The sequence below is a fragment of the Fusarium keratoplasticum genome, chromosome 5 (assembly GCF_025433545.1).
Source record: "Fusarium keratoplasticum isolate Fu6.1 chromosome 5, whole genome shotgun sequence".
Taxonomy (NCBI): Eukaryota; Fungi; Ascomycota; class Sordariomycetes; order Hypocreales; family Nectriaceae; genus Fusarium; species Fusarium keratoplasticum.
In genome coordinates, this window is record NC_070533.1 from 84,168 (window position 1) to 97,640 (window position 13,473).

The window sequence follows — 13,473 nt, forward strand, 5'->3', positions numbered from 1 at the left end:
GTCGTTCAAGGGGCCGGAGCGATCCCCAGAGTGGAGTTCTTATCGATAAGCCATCCCATCTTTAGTGACCCTGCATGCGGTCGGATAAACCGCGGATTTTGGCACCGCGTATCGCTCATGCAAACCCGTTTTAGAGGGGCAATCCACAAGCGAGATAGTGTTGACCCCCCCGCCCCCGCTTGAGCAAATGAGTGGGCCGCAATTATCCGCTCAACAAAGAGACAGCTGAGAACCATTCATTTTGGTGCATCCACCCTGCGGGAGGCCGACCAAAAACCCTCATCCCTTACTGCAAGCTGGCAGTTAGGTCATTAGAACCGATCAGAGATTTTTCGGGGCAAGACTTTTAGCCTCTTCTTATTTCTCTTGTATGATACGTTCTGTCTTTTGGAAGTCTATGCCTTTGAGGAACGAAAAGGTTCTTTCTTCCGCGCCCTCCTTCGTAAACTCGGGCCGCTAAACGATCCGTGCTAGACGCCTGCACCACTAACACCTGTGCCACCAAACTTCGCCTGGATCCTCGCGCCAATCGACCGCGCCAAATCCCCATCGCCACAGACTCTGCGCCACCACCCCAATCGAACGCTACTGCGCCACTCTCCCTGTTGAGCCAAGGAGGGTAAACGCCGCCTCTTGTTGAAGTGGCATACATGATGGTGTTACACAGGTAGCCACTTCAATGGAAGACGTCTCACAATGATACCAGAATTGTCTGAACAGCGTTACAGATCTGTTGCAGGATCAGCAGATCTAGCATCTTGGCCTCGCCTTGTCAGAACCAGAGACGAGGACGGAGAGCGGAGAACAAAAAGGAAAAGGAACACACAACACACATCTACAGATCAGTCACAGACATGATCATTATCATCATCATCATCAATCAATAATTCCCGGTTTTCTCCATATTCCATATATACTTCTCCGTCTTCTGATCATCTATCTCCATGATATGAACACGCGTATCTGACAATTAGCTCTATGTTCCTTCTTTTTTCGGAAGTGAGTCGAGGGGCCATTTTGTACTGTGCCAAGTAATGGGGTAGGTTGTAGCTCCTGGACGAGAGAAAAGAAGGAAAAGCAAAAAACGCAGAGACATGGGTGGTCCCTAAGTAACCTGGCTTGTGCGAGGTGTCTTGAGGAACGAAAGGTTCTTTCTTCCGCGCCCTCCTTCGTAAACTCGGGCCACCGGATGATCCGTGCGAGATGCCTGCACCACAACCTCTTCACCACGATCCCCGCGCCACTGTTTTTAAGCCACACCGCGCCACAGCAATCAGCAGCCCACCGGCATGCCTGGCTACCAACCTCAGCCAGCAGGCTCTGCGAATCGGAGCGCGCAGCTGTTCGTCGAGCATGACGACCGTCGTGAACCTCTTCCACAGGGCATGGGACTTGTCGTGCTGGAAGTCTCCGCAGACAAAAGACCATGGGGATCCCCCCGAAATCCGGCCGCGGAGCCTGCAAAGCTGCTTGTTCACCGCGTGCAACGTTCGCACCATCAAAAACCTCTTAGCGGCAAAATCGCTGCCTCCCTGATTTCTTAGGAATCTTTTTGCGGAGACTTGGCGAACCTGAGGTTTTTGACTGGCACGTGCCGGCCCCCGGCCCCATTTTCCTGGCACTGTTCGTGTGCTTTGGAATCATCTTCTACACTGGTCTACTATGGTACCCTGACTTGAGCGCAAGCCCCACCCGAAAATGCAAAAAGCAACAGCCTGTACTGCATGAGGCTAAGTCCGTAAATCTTCCACGTAACCATATACGTCATCTGTCTGCGTACTGCTCTTTAAAATGAGACTCAGTCCAATGGACAAAGCTAGCTTCATTCTCAGCGCTTCACATTTCCACCCTTCCAGATTCGCACTTTGACCGCCTCTTCACCAATGGCTACGAACCAATGCAATAGAAGCACATGTGCAAACGAGCAATATGGCCGGCTAGTAATAATTGGTACGTTCTGAGGCCATAGTCCACGATCCAATGGGCCATACCTAACATAACTGTAGGTGGCGGCTCAGCTGCCTTCGCAGCGGCTACTACGGCAGCGCCTTTGGCAGAATCTGTCCATATCGTGAATAAAGGCTTACCCATGGGAGGTTGCTGTGTGAATGTTGGCTGTGGTTTGTTTGTCCCGTCTAGCGTCCCCCCAAATCCAATCCTATGCCTTACCATTCTCCCCAGTCCCTTCGAAGTTTCTTATCCAAGCATCCCACATTAGCAGTCCCCATAATGCCAAGCCACCATATCGCGGCTTCTCTAACGCTCTTGACCGAGTCACCGACTTCGCCGCACTTACTGCGCAAAACCATGCCTTAACTGAGAGCCTTCGCCAGGAGAAGTACGCCAAAGTTATTGCTGGTTTGGATAATGTCAAATATATCGAAGGATATGGAACACTCACACGCAAAGACGGCCTCCTGGCGGTTGCTGTCCGTGAAAGGGTTACCGATGAGAGCCCATCTCAAGAATTGATCGCGGATCGAGTGATACTGGCGACCGGTGTCCACAACAGCCTTCCAAGTGGACTCACTAACGACTTGGCAAAGATCAATTACCTCACGAACGAAACAGCGTATTTTCAGACGTCTCGCCCGGACTCTCTTATCGTGCTTGGTGGGGGGTACGTGGCAGTTGAGGCTGCACAAATGTTCGCGCGGCTGGGCTCGCGGGTGACACTACTACAGCGATCCGCACGAATACTTTCTCACATTGGAGATGATATAGGTACTGCCCTTGCTGGGTACCTGCAAGGAGAAGGCATTGAGGTTGTGACGGGACTCGACATTGTCTCCATTGTGGCTTCAGATGATGGCAGAGTCACTCTGACTGCCAATGCCGGTGGCTCCAATCGGCAATTTTCCGCGTCCAGGCTGTTCCTTGCAACTGGCCGAAGAGCAAATACAGCGCATGTCTCAGATATCCCCATCCAACTATCCGACACACCACATGGTGGATTTGTTGTTTCGGCTACACTAGAGACGTCGGTCCCTGGAGTTTACGCTGCAGGTGATTGCGTCGCCGACTCGCCGCAATATGTCTACACGGCCGCTGCAGCAGGTAAACTAGCAGCAGCTAATTCACTTGCATCGCTTAACGGCAAAAAGGAGGAAAAGATGGACTATTCGGTCGTTCCATGGGTTGTTTTCACGTCTCCTGCCGTTGCGGGCGTTGGTCTGGATTTGGCTGAAGCTCACGCCGCCGGGATTGATGCCGATGCTTCCTCCATCCCACTCTCTCTGCTCCCTCGCGCTATCGTTCAACAGGAGACTCGGGGATTCGTAACACTCATCCGGAGCAAAGCGGATGACACCATCATTGGGGCAAGGGTTCTGGCAGAAGAAGGTGGAGAACTGGTCATGGAGGCGGCACTTTGTATACGCCACAGGGTTAGAGCGACCGAGGTCGCCGCAATGTTCCACCCATATCTAACGTGGAACGAGGCTTGGAAGTTAGCTGCATTGGGCTTCGTAAAGAACGTTAAACAACTGAGTTGTTGTGCAACCTAGGCCTGCAGAACACATAGATTGTCTGGTCCGCGGGAATGGGATATTAAGAGGTCAGAGCACAACACGGGCATAAAAGTAACGACGATAATTAGGTTTAACCTGTCATTTATGAATGGAAAGGAAACACTATTGCCGTCATAATTATACGATCGTAATACCAATCTAAAACCATGCCATCAATCATTTCTCTCGGTAATTTTTCTCCCGTCGTCCCTGGCCTCTACCCCACTATCATTCGCCTCTCTACCAGACGAAGAATCCTTGGTGCGTTTAGATGGCGAAGCATCTGGGCCGCCGCCGAAAGGGTGTCGCCTTTTCCCCAGTTCGGCCTTTGCTTTCTGTGGAGAGGGCTCCTTCCTCATCGCAGGAACGCCACTCCGAGGACGCAAACCCGGATTCATCGTCGATGTTGACATACGTGATCATTTGGTTGTCGAGGTCGGCCCGGTTTGCGGACTGAGTGCCAACACGGTGAAAGACCAGCGGAACCTCGATGAGTCTCGGGACGGGGGGAGTGTAATTGGAGAAGACGGGATGATCTACCTGGATCATTGTCACGGACCAAGGTGCGAATCTGATTCTCTCAACATCGCATCGGACGATGACGGCTTGGATGGATCCTGGTGTACTGCTTGTGACTGGCGCTGCTGTAGCTGGTGCACTTGATTGTGGGGCTACTGGAGGAGGAGCTTGGCGCGTAGGGGCTGACGGAGGCGAAATTTCTGGTTCTGAATCCGTGTCCGTGTGTTATCCCATTTCGAGTAATCAATAGTCATGGGGAATCATTCAATACTACCTCTTGAGGAAGATTCAGATTGAATAAATTGGATGCCAAAGGTACAGTATCGAGCACTTGCAGCCAGTGATCGGAATGGTCCGGTATGAGTTGGTATTGGTATGGTATATACCGCCAAGACTTGGTATGGTTTGAGGAAATCTCGATACCATGGTATTACCGGTATACCAAGTCATACCAGTAACGCTAAAAATAGGCCGAGGTAAAGCACTTAGCGGCGGGAACTGGTTAGAATCTAGACTAAATTGGCTAGTCTAGCAGGCTAGTGTATACAAAACCTCGCTTGATTTGGTGCATCAGTATCATGGGATCTCCATTCCCCACATAGCCGTCCTCGTTGGCGACACGCTCAACGTCAACATCTCTCAACACTCCTACGTCATTGCCCGCACCTACGATCCTTTCTCGACATCGTAACCGGCGCCCATTCCATATCCACCACAAGGATGCACGGTAAAAGAATTACATGAATCGATAGAGGAAATCTCAATAAAAACGATTTTCTTAATTTCATACATTTTAATCTTCTTCTGCAAGCTTTTCTTCTATGGAAAGGCTACCTAGTTACATGATTGCTCTTATTTTCTGAAACCGCGTCACCTTCTTCTTCGTCATTGTTGGCAATTCAGATCGATAGAGGGCCGCTTGATGGTTCAATTAAGAGACCTGTGTATAGGACGTAACGTAGAGGTAAAACGAAAATGAAGAAAATCGATCTGCCCTGGTTGTAAGGAGAAATTCATTTTGTCACGTGATACCCTTTACGCGTGACAAAAGTCTTGGCGGTATTACTGGTCTTACCGGTATGGTCTTACCGGTCATTATGTAAGCAGTCGGTATGGTATGGTTTGACCCTCATACCATACCATACCGGACCATTCCGATCACTGCTTGCAGCTTCCTCTCCTAAAATAACCCTTGTAAATAGAAGATGGCTCCACATGCCCAGCATATGTACACATGAACACTGTGTACACGCTTGTCTATGACTGACAGCGTGCATATCGATGTACTTTCTTGATGACGTATCAGTGGCAGTACATATGACTCACACTGCCAACCTGTCTCCACTTCCCCGGATTCGCGCCCCAGACTTCCAGGCAGCAGCGGTACTTCTCAGTACCTCATTTGCTCAGCCAGAAATTGCTTACGCACCCAAAAGAAGGCCTAATTCTGACAAAACATCTGCTTATGAGGTAGAGCCATGTACTTAGATGACCCCACCCTAGACTTTACAAAGAGCATGTTGTTTTTGGAGCGGTAGGTGCAAGTGCTCAATACTGTAAAGAAATAAGACATGAAGCAGCGTTAAACTACAATGCTGTCGAATGCGGGGTCTGAGTAGTAAGCCAGAGCCTGTGCGCGCAAACGGCAAATAAAACTGGTCACACACAGACGCCACCAGCCCTTGTAAGCACCTTACTTTTAAGCGCCTTACTTCTCAAGCTCTCAACTCGTTCCGAAAAGGCATTGGCGGACCCCGTAGGGGACCGGTCTCCTGTTAAATCACCTTTGATCTGTCCACTCTGGACATGAAAAAGAAGCGGGGCAAAAGAGCGTTTCCGCCACCACTGCCTCCGCCTCCAGCGCCACTGCCTCCGCCTCCAGCGCCACTGCCAGCCATTGATGACTTGAAGGTCGGAGAACCTGCTGCTCGATCCACCCCTTATCCAGAAGCTCCATCCCAATGGCGCCTCAGGAGCTCGAGAGATTTCTCTCCTCATTGAAAGAGTATGGTAGGCCGTCTGAGCATCAGTTGCGCCTTCTAATACAGTTGCCAGCTACTACAACACTGATACTCTCTCCGATGCTGTTGTTGTCTGCAATGGCCAGGAGTTCAAGGTCCACAGGGTGATCTTGTCCGCCCACTCGAAATACTTCGCAACAGCGCTGAACGGCAACTGGAAGGTACGACAGTTTCTCAGAAGTCCCTTGAAAAATGATTCGCTGCTTATCGTATTGAAGGAAAGCTCGGAAAAGAAGATCGAAATTAAAGATTTCGACGCAAGCGTTGTGGAAGCGATGCTTCGTTTCATGTATTCATTTGACTACAGCAACATCTACGGCACTTCCACTATGGTATATGACGCTCAAGTCTACCAGATTGCCGACAAGTACGACGTTCCGGCGCTTAAAGCATGTTCTAAGGACAAGTTTGGCGTGGCCATCACTACTGGTTGGAGCATGGATGACTTCCCACTTGCCATCGCCGTGGTCTACGAGTCTACCCCTTCAGCAGATAGGGGACTTCGCGACTTGGCCGTGGAGACCTCTCAAAAGAATATTGACAAGCTCTTGGGGCACGACGGTTTCTGTGATCTTCTTAGGAAGACGCCTGACTTTGCCGCTGATCTGATTCCTTTTCTTTGTGGCAAGCCCTCGACGAACACACAACGCTATGAATGCCCTTCATGCGACCACAAGTTTCGTGGTGAATTCTCGGGGATGGCTTACTACTGTCCAAGCTGCTCTACCAAGCGTTCAGATTGGAGCCCTTACCGAATCGAGGACTAAATTGCGTATTGCCGGCGCGAACGGATCAGTACAGGCCAGCCGACTTAGTAGGGTCTAGGATATCGATAGTGGTGGGACAGAAGCGGTGGTGGGATAGAGGCGGTCATGGGATATCGGTGGTCTTGGGACGGAGAGGACGAAGGAAATGGAGGCGGTGGTGGGACGGCGGTGGTCCTGAACCTTTAATAGTCCTAGGATAGAGATGGTCGTGGGAATAGAGGCGGTTGTGGGACAAGCAGTTTAGGGCGCAGCACATGCTAAAAGAGGACTCGGCGTCGAGCTGACCTTCGGCCTTTTTTTTTTTTTAATTTTTTTAAGTATTGAGACCTTCATGCCTGAGGCGGACCAGCATCACAGGAGCACGTGACGTTTGGGCCCGTTTTGGATCGACGCGTCGCGTATCACTCCCGGGCTTCATGCACGTTACATATCACCATCTCCGTGTTCGTCCTCGATTCCATTTTACTCAAAACTGCGCTCTGAGGGACATCATGACGGGTAGATACAAGTATCGTGTCGAGGATGAATGTTCTCAGGCTCGAGCCACTGCAGGCAAAGGCGTGCGTGCGGGAGATGTGAAATCCCGGGTGGACTTTGGTGCGAGACAAATCCACAAGCGTGCACAACTGACAAGACACCTTCGCAGCCATATTGACTGGTCGAACCGAACCAAGACGCCTTTTATCTCAACGTACGATGACTATCAAGTCGCATACGAAGAGGCATTGAGAAGAAAGAGACGAGGCAGGAAGAATGTCACTATCATTATCATCGATATCAGCAGAGCAGATCACAGGGTAGAGTATCGCAACGTCCGTAGGCTCGCAGAGACTCTAGGATGTTGGATTCCCAGTAAAGCCTGGAACAACTCTGAATTCGAGTATATTTTCCTGCATCGCATTCCCGCTCGTGCCGTTGTCGATGTCATCAAGTTGTGATACCACTGGCGAGTTAGCTTCGCGAGGTAGAGGAAGTGGCCTGGTTGTCAAACATAAGCGCAGGATGAGGAAAAATAGCGGGTTTTTGGTCAGGAAATGGCGATCAGCCATCTTTCTTTGAGCCACTCGGAGGGATGGCAAGCCTGAACACAGGGTTTCCTTGGTCTTTCAGAAGTTGGGCGCAGGATTCGGAGATCGTGGTCAAGAGGTGATTCGGTTCCACTGGGTTTCGGATCGGAAGACGAGCCTCTCTCAACCCCCAGCACTGGTTTTCCCAAAGGGTTTTCCCAGTGCAGCCACGCGAATGCGGGGGGTTTTTCGTGCAGTGAATAGATAGAATTTCATCTGACTTTAAATGTCTAGGCTAATCGATCATGAACGTGAACATTGCTGATGAGATATTGACTGTCACGAAGCAGATCTAACTCAAAGACCTGGATCTTCTCCTTCATCTAGGGGACCAGGTGGCACCAGCGACGACGCTGTACCACAGAATGCGCCGTGAACGGGCGGTGGCTCGTTAGGCATTACGACCAGAGCTATTGGATCGTCCGACGCGAGGGCATCATTGCTAGGCATGGCCTGGGATTAAACGTTGACTGGTCGTAGATATAAAAAGATGGCAAAAAGTGTATTAACTAGATTCGATCCCAAGGTGAGATTTATAACATATAACCATGATTCGAAATGACATTGACAAACGTTGGTTGGCAGCTGCCTTGAGAGTTCGTGTTCCTAACCGCCCAGGCAGCCTTGGAATTGACTGTTGGTTTAGCTGGTCTCGTTGGTTGAGCAAGTTATACCAACAGGCAATTCCAAAGCTGCCTGGGCGGTTAGGAATACGAACCCTCAAGGCAGCTGGTAAGTGTTTTAATGGTTTGAAAAGCGGATTGTTACTGCATCTATGATCGCTTGGGTGATAGGACACACACCCTCGAGAAAGGGTGGGTATGCCGATACGCGCTGGCGGGAAGGCATAAAAGGAAGCTGTCTGACGCGATGTGACTCAACGACGGTCTCAACGGACCCGTTCAAACTTGGCCAATGATACGATCAGCCGGCCAGGGCTTTGTCAGGCAACAATGCCGAAGTTGAGGTAATGTCCAAATTGCACAATTGCACACTTGCACACTTGCACGACCACTTCGGAGCATGCTGCTCATCCAGACGATTAGGTTATGATCAAAGAGTAAGACTGGTGAGCGAAGCGGGAGACTGAACTTTTGGCTGACAGGGTCCTTTTGTCTGACAAACGTGATCGACCAGCCAGCCAATTATGTCTTTCTACATGAATTTCCCGTGCGCCGAGCCCAACCATCTTCTGACAATCGCTGCCTAGCTGCCTAGCTGACCCGATGATTAGCCGCCAGGTTTCAACGAGAACACGCACGAATGACTGGCTGTTGCCTGAAGCGGTGTATTGTGGCAGAATCAGTATGACTTCAGGTCTGATCGGTCTTCTCTCGAAAAATCCTCGTCTGGGAAATATCGCTGATGAGGTCATTCGAGGCCATCGAGATAGAGGCTGACGAAGAATTATGGAATAAAGCTTTTCCGGCGGTAGCTAAGCCTGGTGGGGCCGGGGGGCCTGGGTGGAACTGCTGCGCGAAAGCGAAATCTCGATTTCTCAGTCCTTTTCATCTCTCCCGTGTTGAGAGCATCCCATTCACCATGGCGGATGCAATTCCAATTCGTTGTGAGAGTCCCAGAAGACCCCCCGATATTAAAGCCCCTTGATTTTCGTAGCGGATCTGCGATTGCAACGGAGCGGGGCAGTCCGACTCCACGTGATGTGGCTGAGGCGCCTAACTGTTGGCTGACGGATGCTGGTCTTCTGGACTGCGCCAAAGACTGCATCCACATAAATTCAACATCTCGTCGCTCCCCGGCATTCTCGTCGCCATGGCTCATACTCGAGCACAGTTAGCCGCCCAGAAGGGGCGCACATCGTCGGCGCCAAAAGATCAAGGTACTTGTTTCATGAAGCGCCGAGCGATATCCTCGCTGATGATAAACAGGAAAGCGACCCCAAGGAATCCAGAAAAGCGCCCGTCGCACGACCCGTCTCCACCAGCGACTAGCTCCCGAGCTCACTGGATGCGATCAACCGTATCCATCTCCAACCAAGAAGACTCTATCTCGACAGGTACGGCATTCCTATCTTTACCACTGTGCAGGCACCGAAACTAAGTCATCAAAGGGTTCCGCGACACCTGGCGAGCGTGGCACGAAACGACCCGTCGACGCACTCGATCGCGACCTTAACTCCCCTCAGAAGAGGCCTCGGCGATCTCCTAGATTGACTCTTGTGGAGAATACTTCCGACACACCCCCGACCAACAACGGCGGCACATACGAGCCGGCCAACCCGATCGATTTTTGGGCGAGAGAAGGGCAGTGGCCGCAAGAATACTTTAAACTCGACATGGAGCATTTACTTGCCCGAAAAAGGTCCTCGTCGTCTCTTGTCCGCAAGCGATCAAATTCTGCCACGTCCACGACACCCAGCGATCAGAAGCCGAGGGAAGAGAAGAGTGCACCCTACCGAGATCCGCGCTATGAGACCCTACTAGGGACCAAAGGCAGTTTCATGGTTAAGTCCAACCTGGATATTACCAGCGCAAGCAAAGGTCTTACTAGGACTTTATTTGAGACGACCCAAGCGGTTCCTGAGGATTCGCTATTCCGCGACGATGTTTTCGAATCCACTTGCCAAAAGATCCATAATAGAAATGAGGCCCGAGTTATTCAAGACATCACTCGGCTTATCGTTCCCTCGGCCGAGAGTCTTGCCACATTCGGCGCCAAGCACCTTGACATCTTGATAGAGAGCGTCAATGAGGGCTGGAACAACTCGATCCCGTTGACTGGGACTCGTCCCCAACCCGACTACTCTGTGGGCTTTAGACGCGAGGCATTCACCGACGACCAGCTCGCCAAGCTGTCTCCATTCCTTGGCGACTTTATCGCTGGAGACCAATCCCTCTTTATGGGCACGTACTACATGTACTTCCCATTCCTAACGTGCGAGGTGAAGTGCGGCGCCGCAGCGCTGGACGTGGCGGACCGCCAGAACGCTCACAGCATGACCCTTGCGGTACGGGCCGTTGCCGAGCTTTTTCGTGCTGTGAAGCGTGAGGGCGAGATCCACCGACAGATTCTCGCGTTCTCCATCTCGCATGACCATAGGTCAGTGCGAATCTACGGTCACTATCCCGTGATGGATGGGAAGAAGACCAAGTATTACCGCCATCCAATCCATGAGTTTTCTTTCACAGCACTAGATGGCAAGGAGAAGTGGACAGCGTATCGTTTCACGAAGAACGTCTACGACACATGGATGCCCGCTCACTTCAAGAACATTTGCTCTGCTATCAACCAGTTGCCGGCCAACTTGGACTTCGATGTCCTGTCGCTTTCAGAGACAGGTCTTTCCCAGGACTTGGAAAGCCATCATTTGTCGCAGTTGGATGCTGACACCGTGTCATTACCTGTTGAGCAGGACAGCCACTCGGGCGATGCGGGACAGGAAAAGGGTACTCCAGGCACTTCTTTTACAGATCCAGGGGCGGCCAAGAGGAGGAAAGGCAGGAAGTAGTGACGTTTTGGTTCCACGTGGAGTTGAGAGGTGCAAACGGGTTCAGTTCTAGTAACTACATACTTGATTACCGCTACGTAGCTTCATCCCTAGCAGTGCCTTGGCATGCCGAAACACCCTGGTGTTTAATGAAGAATCTTAACAGTACAAGGGGCAAAATAAATGAGTGGCAGGGAAGTCGGAGACGAGCAACTTCGTAATCTCCAGCTAATCTAATCTAGATGAGAAAGCCCCTGCCCCCCTCTTAAGTCTGGACACGAGGCCGAATGTGCCCGTTCGAAACAGCTTCAGTAGGATCTAATGTTTGTTGCCTGAGGCAGACCTCATGTGACCCCGGGGCGAGACTTGTTCGACGTTGCTGTCTCATGGATGTCAACGACGCTCACTTCAACACCGATCGAAGCCTGCTTCTTATCTGACCGAACAATGACCCTTTTCTAGCTAGTTGACGTGGCGGTTGAAACCAAGCACTGCCATTCCGCCACAAAGCAATGCAAGCTCTGAAACGTGGCCGGGCCCCGCATCCGCTCGAGACTTCCGCACCGGCTAAATGATCTGCCGCCGCCGCTCTTATGTAATTTTCCCGGGACCGTGTGATTCACAAACTTTCTCCATCTCATCATCACTACTTCTCACATTAGCAGTTGCGTTATTGTGAGCCTCACAGCATTGGGAACCCAGCAGACTTAATATGTCGAGAATTGCCCCAAGCACAAGATGGACATCATTCGACGGCTGGGACTACAACGGCATGAAAGAGCGATTGGTGGGATTGCTTGCCAAGCTGGACAAAGGCGTGCTTCTGCATCATGCCGAGCTCATCAAAGGCCAGAAATTCAGTATGAGCGAGCCGTTTTCGGCAGGGCAGTATTGGATCTGCTTTGAGATGGTCGCTGAGGACGACAGTCTTATCATCGCACGTGTTCGATTGCCTCGCCACCCTGACACTCTACCAACAGTGAACGAAACGGACGAACAATATTCGATCGCGTGCGAGGTTTCTACAATGCGTTTCGTGAGACAGAGGCTCCCGACCGTGGTTGTGCCTCGCGTATACGCCTACGAAGGTCCCGGATCACAGCTCGCCGCCGATGCTGGCGCTGTCTACATGCTTATAGAAGGCTTTTATGGGAACACGCTGCAAGATATGGTGCCAGACCTTTGCAGTTTGTCGGTCTGTGAATCTTTTCTCTTGTTGCCTCAGAGGATTCTAACATGTCCTAGTTTGCAAAGCAACAGCATATCATGGCTCAGTGGACAATGATCCAAACGTCGCTAGCAACCTTATCATATCCACTGATCGGGTCCATCTCCGCCATAACAAAAACAGGAGAGCCCATCATCGACAAGTTGTCTTCCGCTGCAGCGGAAGGATTTATGTCACAAGGACCTTTCTCTAACGCTATCGAGTACTTCACTGCTCTTGGAGAAGCAGCTTTATACCGGGCGAACTCCTCGGATGGCAGTACAGGTAAAAACCTGTCGCACTTCCGCAAGCTCGGTGCGTTGGTTTTCGTTGACATTGTACGGTCTACGACACTATTTCAAGCGCCTCACGCAAAATATCCCCTTAATCACATGGACCTCGGCACCCAAAACATTATAGTCGACGATGATTTGAACTTCCTGGCCGTCATCGATTGGGAGTTCGCTCAAACTGCCCCTTGGCAAGTAAATCACTACCCGATGCCTTTTCCACTGTTATGGCCGGATGAGAGGATCAAAAACATCTTAGATAATCCTCAGCATCTCGCGCACAAGAATATATCACGACAGGCCCTCGCCAGGCGGTTATACCGCACCCAGTTCCAGGATGCCGAAGCAAAACTTCACCAGGAAGGACTATGCCTCGGCGGTAGATTCGCAGAGGTGTTGGAGAGTGCGGCATCCAGGATTTATGCTTGTTTTTCTAGGCTTGGAGACTCACCAGAGCAGGATGAGGACTTCGTCAGGGAGATGGTGCGACTGGCATTCGGGTTTGATGTTGAGAGATCCAAACAGTATGTTGAGAATATGTCATATAAGCTCATACGAGAAGCTACTACTGTAGGTAACCATGGTAGAAGTCTGGGACTGGAACAGGTGTGCCCATGATGGCAAAATCGTTGCTGAATAGCGACC

General features: G+C 51.0%; 2 protein-coding genes and 2 pseudogenes across 4 annotated transcripts, besides 2 other annotated features; all 4 read left to right on the top strand.

Moving 5' to 3' along the window:
• Positions 1 to 2,007: 2,007 nt before the first annotated feature.
• On the top strand, positions 2,008 to 3,506 carry NCS57_00670000 (annotated as a pseudogene). The gene is made up of 2 exons: positions 2,008 to 2,071; positions 2,182 to 3,506.
• Positions 2,008 to 3,506: a sequence feature.
• Positions 3,507 to 5,989: 2,483 nt separating this feature from the next.
• Positions 5,990 to 6,816, top strand: NCS57_00670100 (uncharacterized protein; the record flags this gene model as incomplete). The annotated part of the gene is made up of 3 exons (XM_053056581.1): positions 5,990 to 6,033; positions 6,084 to 6,210; positions 6,268 to 6,816. The coding sequence occupies 3 exons, from the start codon at positions 5,990 to 5,992 to the stop codon at positions 6,814 to 6,816; spliced, it is 720 nt and encodes a 239-aa protein (XP_052912776.1).
• A 2,840-nt stretch (positions 6,817 to 9,656) lies between these two features.
• NCS57_00670200 (uncharacterized protein) lies at positions 9,657 to 11,352 on the top strand (the record flags this gene model as incomplete). The annotated part of the gene is made up of 3 exons (XM_053056582.1): positions 9,657 to 9,723; positions 9,773 to 9,900; positions 9,955 to 11,352. The coding sequence occupies 3 exons, from the start codon at positions 9,657 to 9,659 to the stop codon at positions 11,350 to 11,352; spliced, it is 1,593 nt and encodes a 530-aa protein (XP_052912777.1).
• Positions 11,353 to 12,019: 667 nt separating this feature from the next.
• NCS57_00670300 lies at positions 12,020 to 13,446 on the top strand (annotated as a pseudogene). The gene is made up of 2 exons: positions 12,020 to 12,526; positions 12,577 to 13,446.
• Positions 12,020 to 13,446: a sequence feature.
• Positions 13,447 to 13,473: the final 27 nt, after the last annotated feature.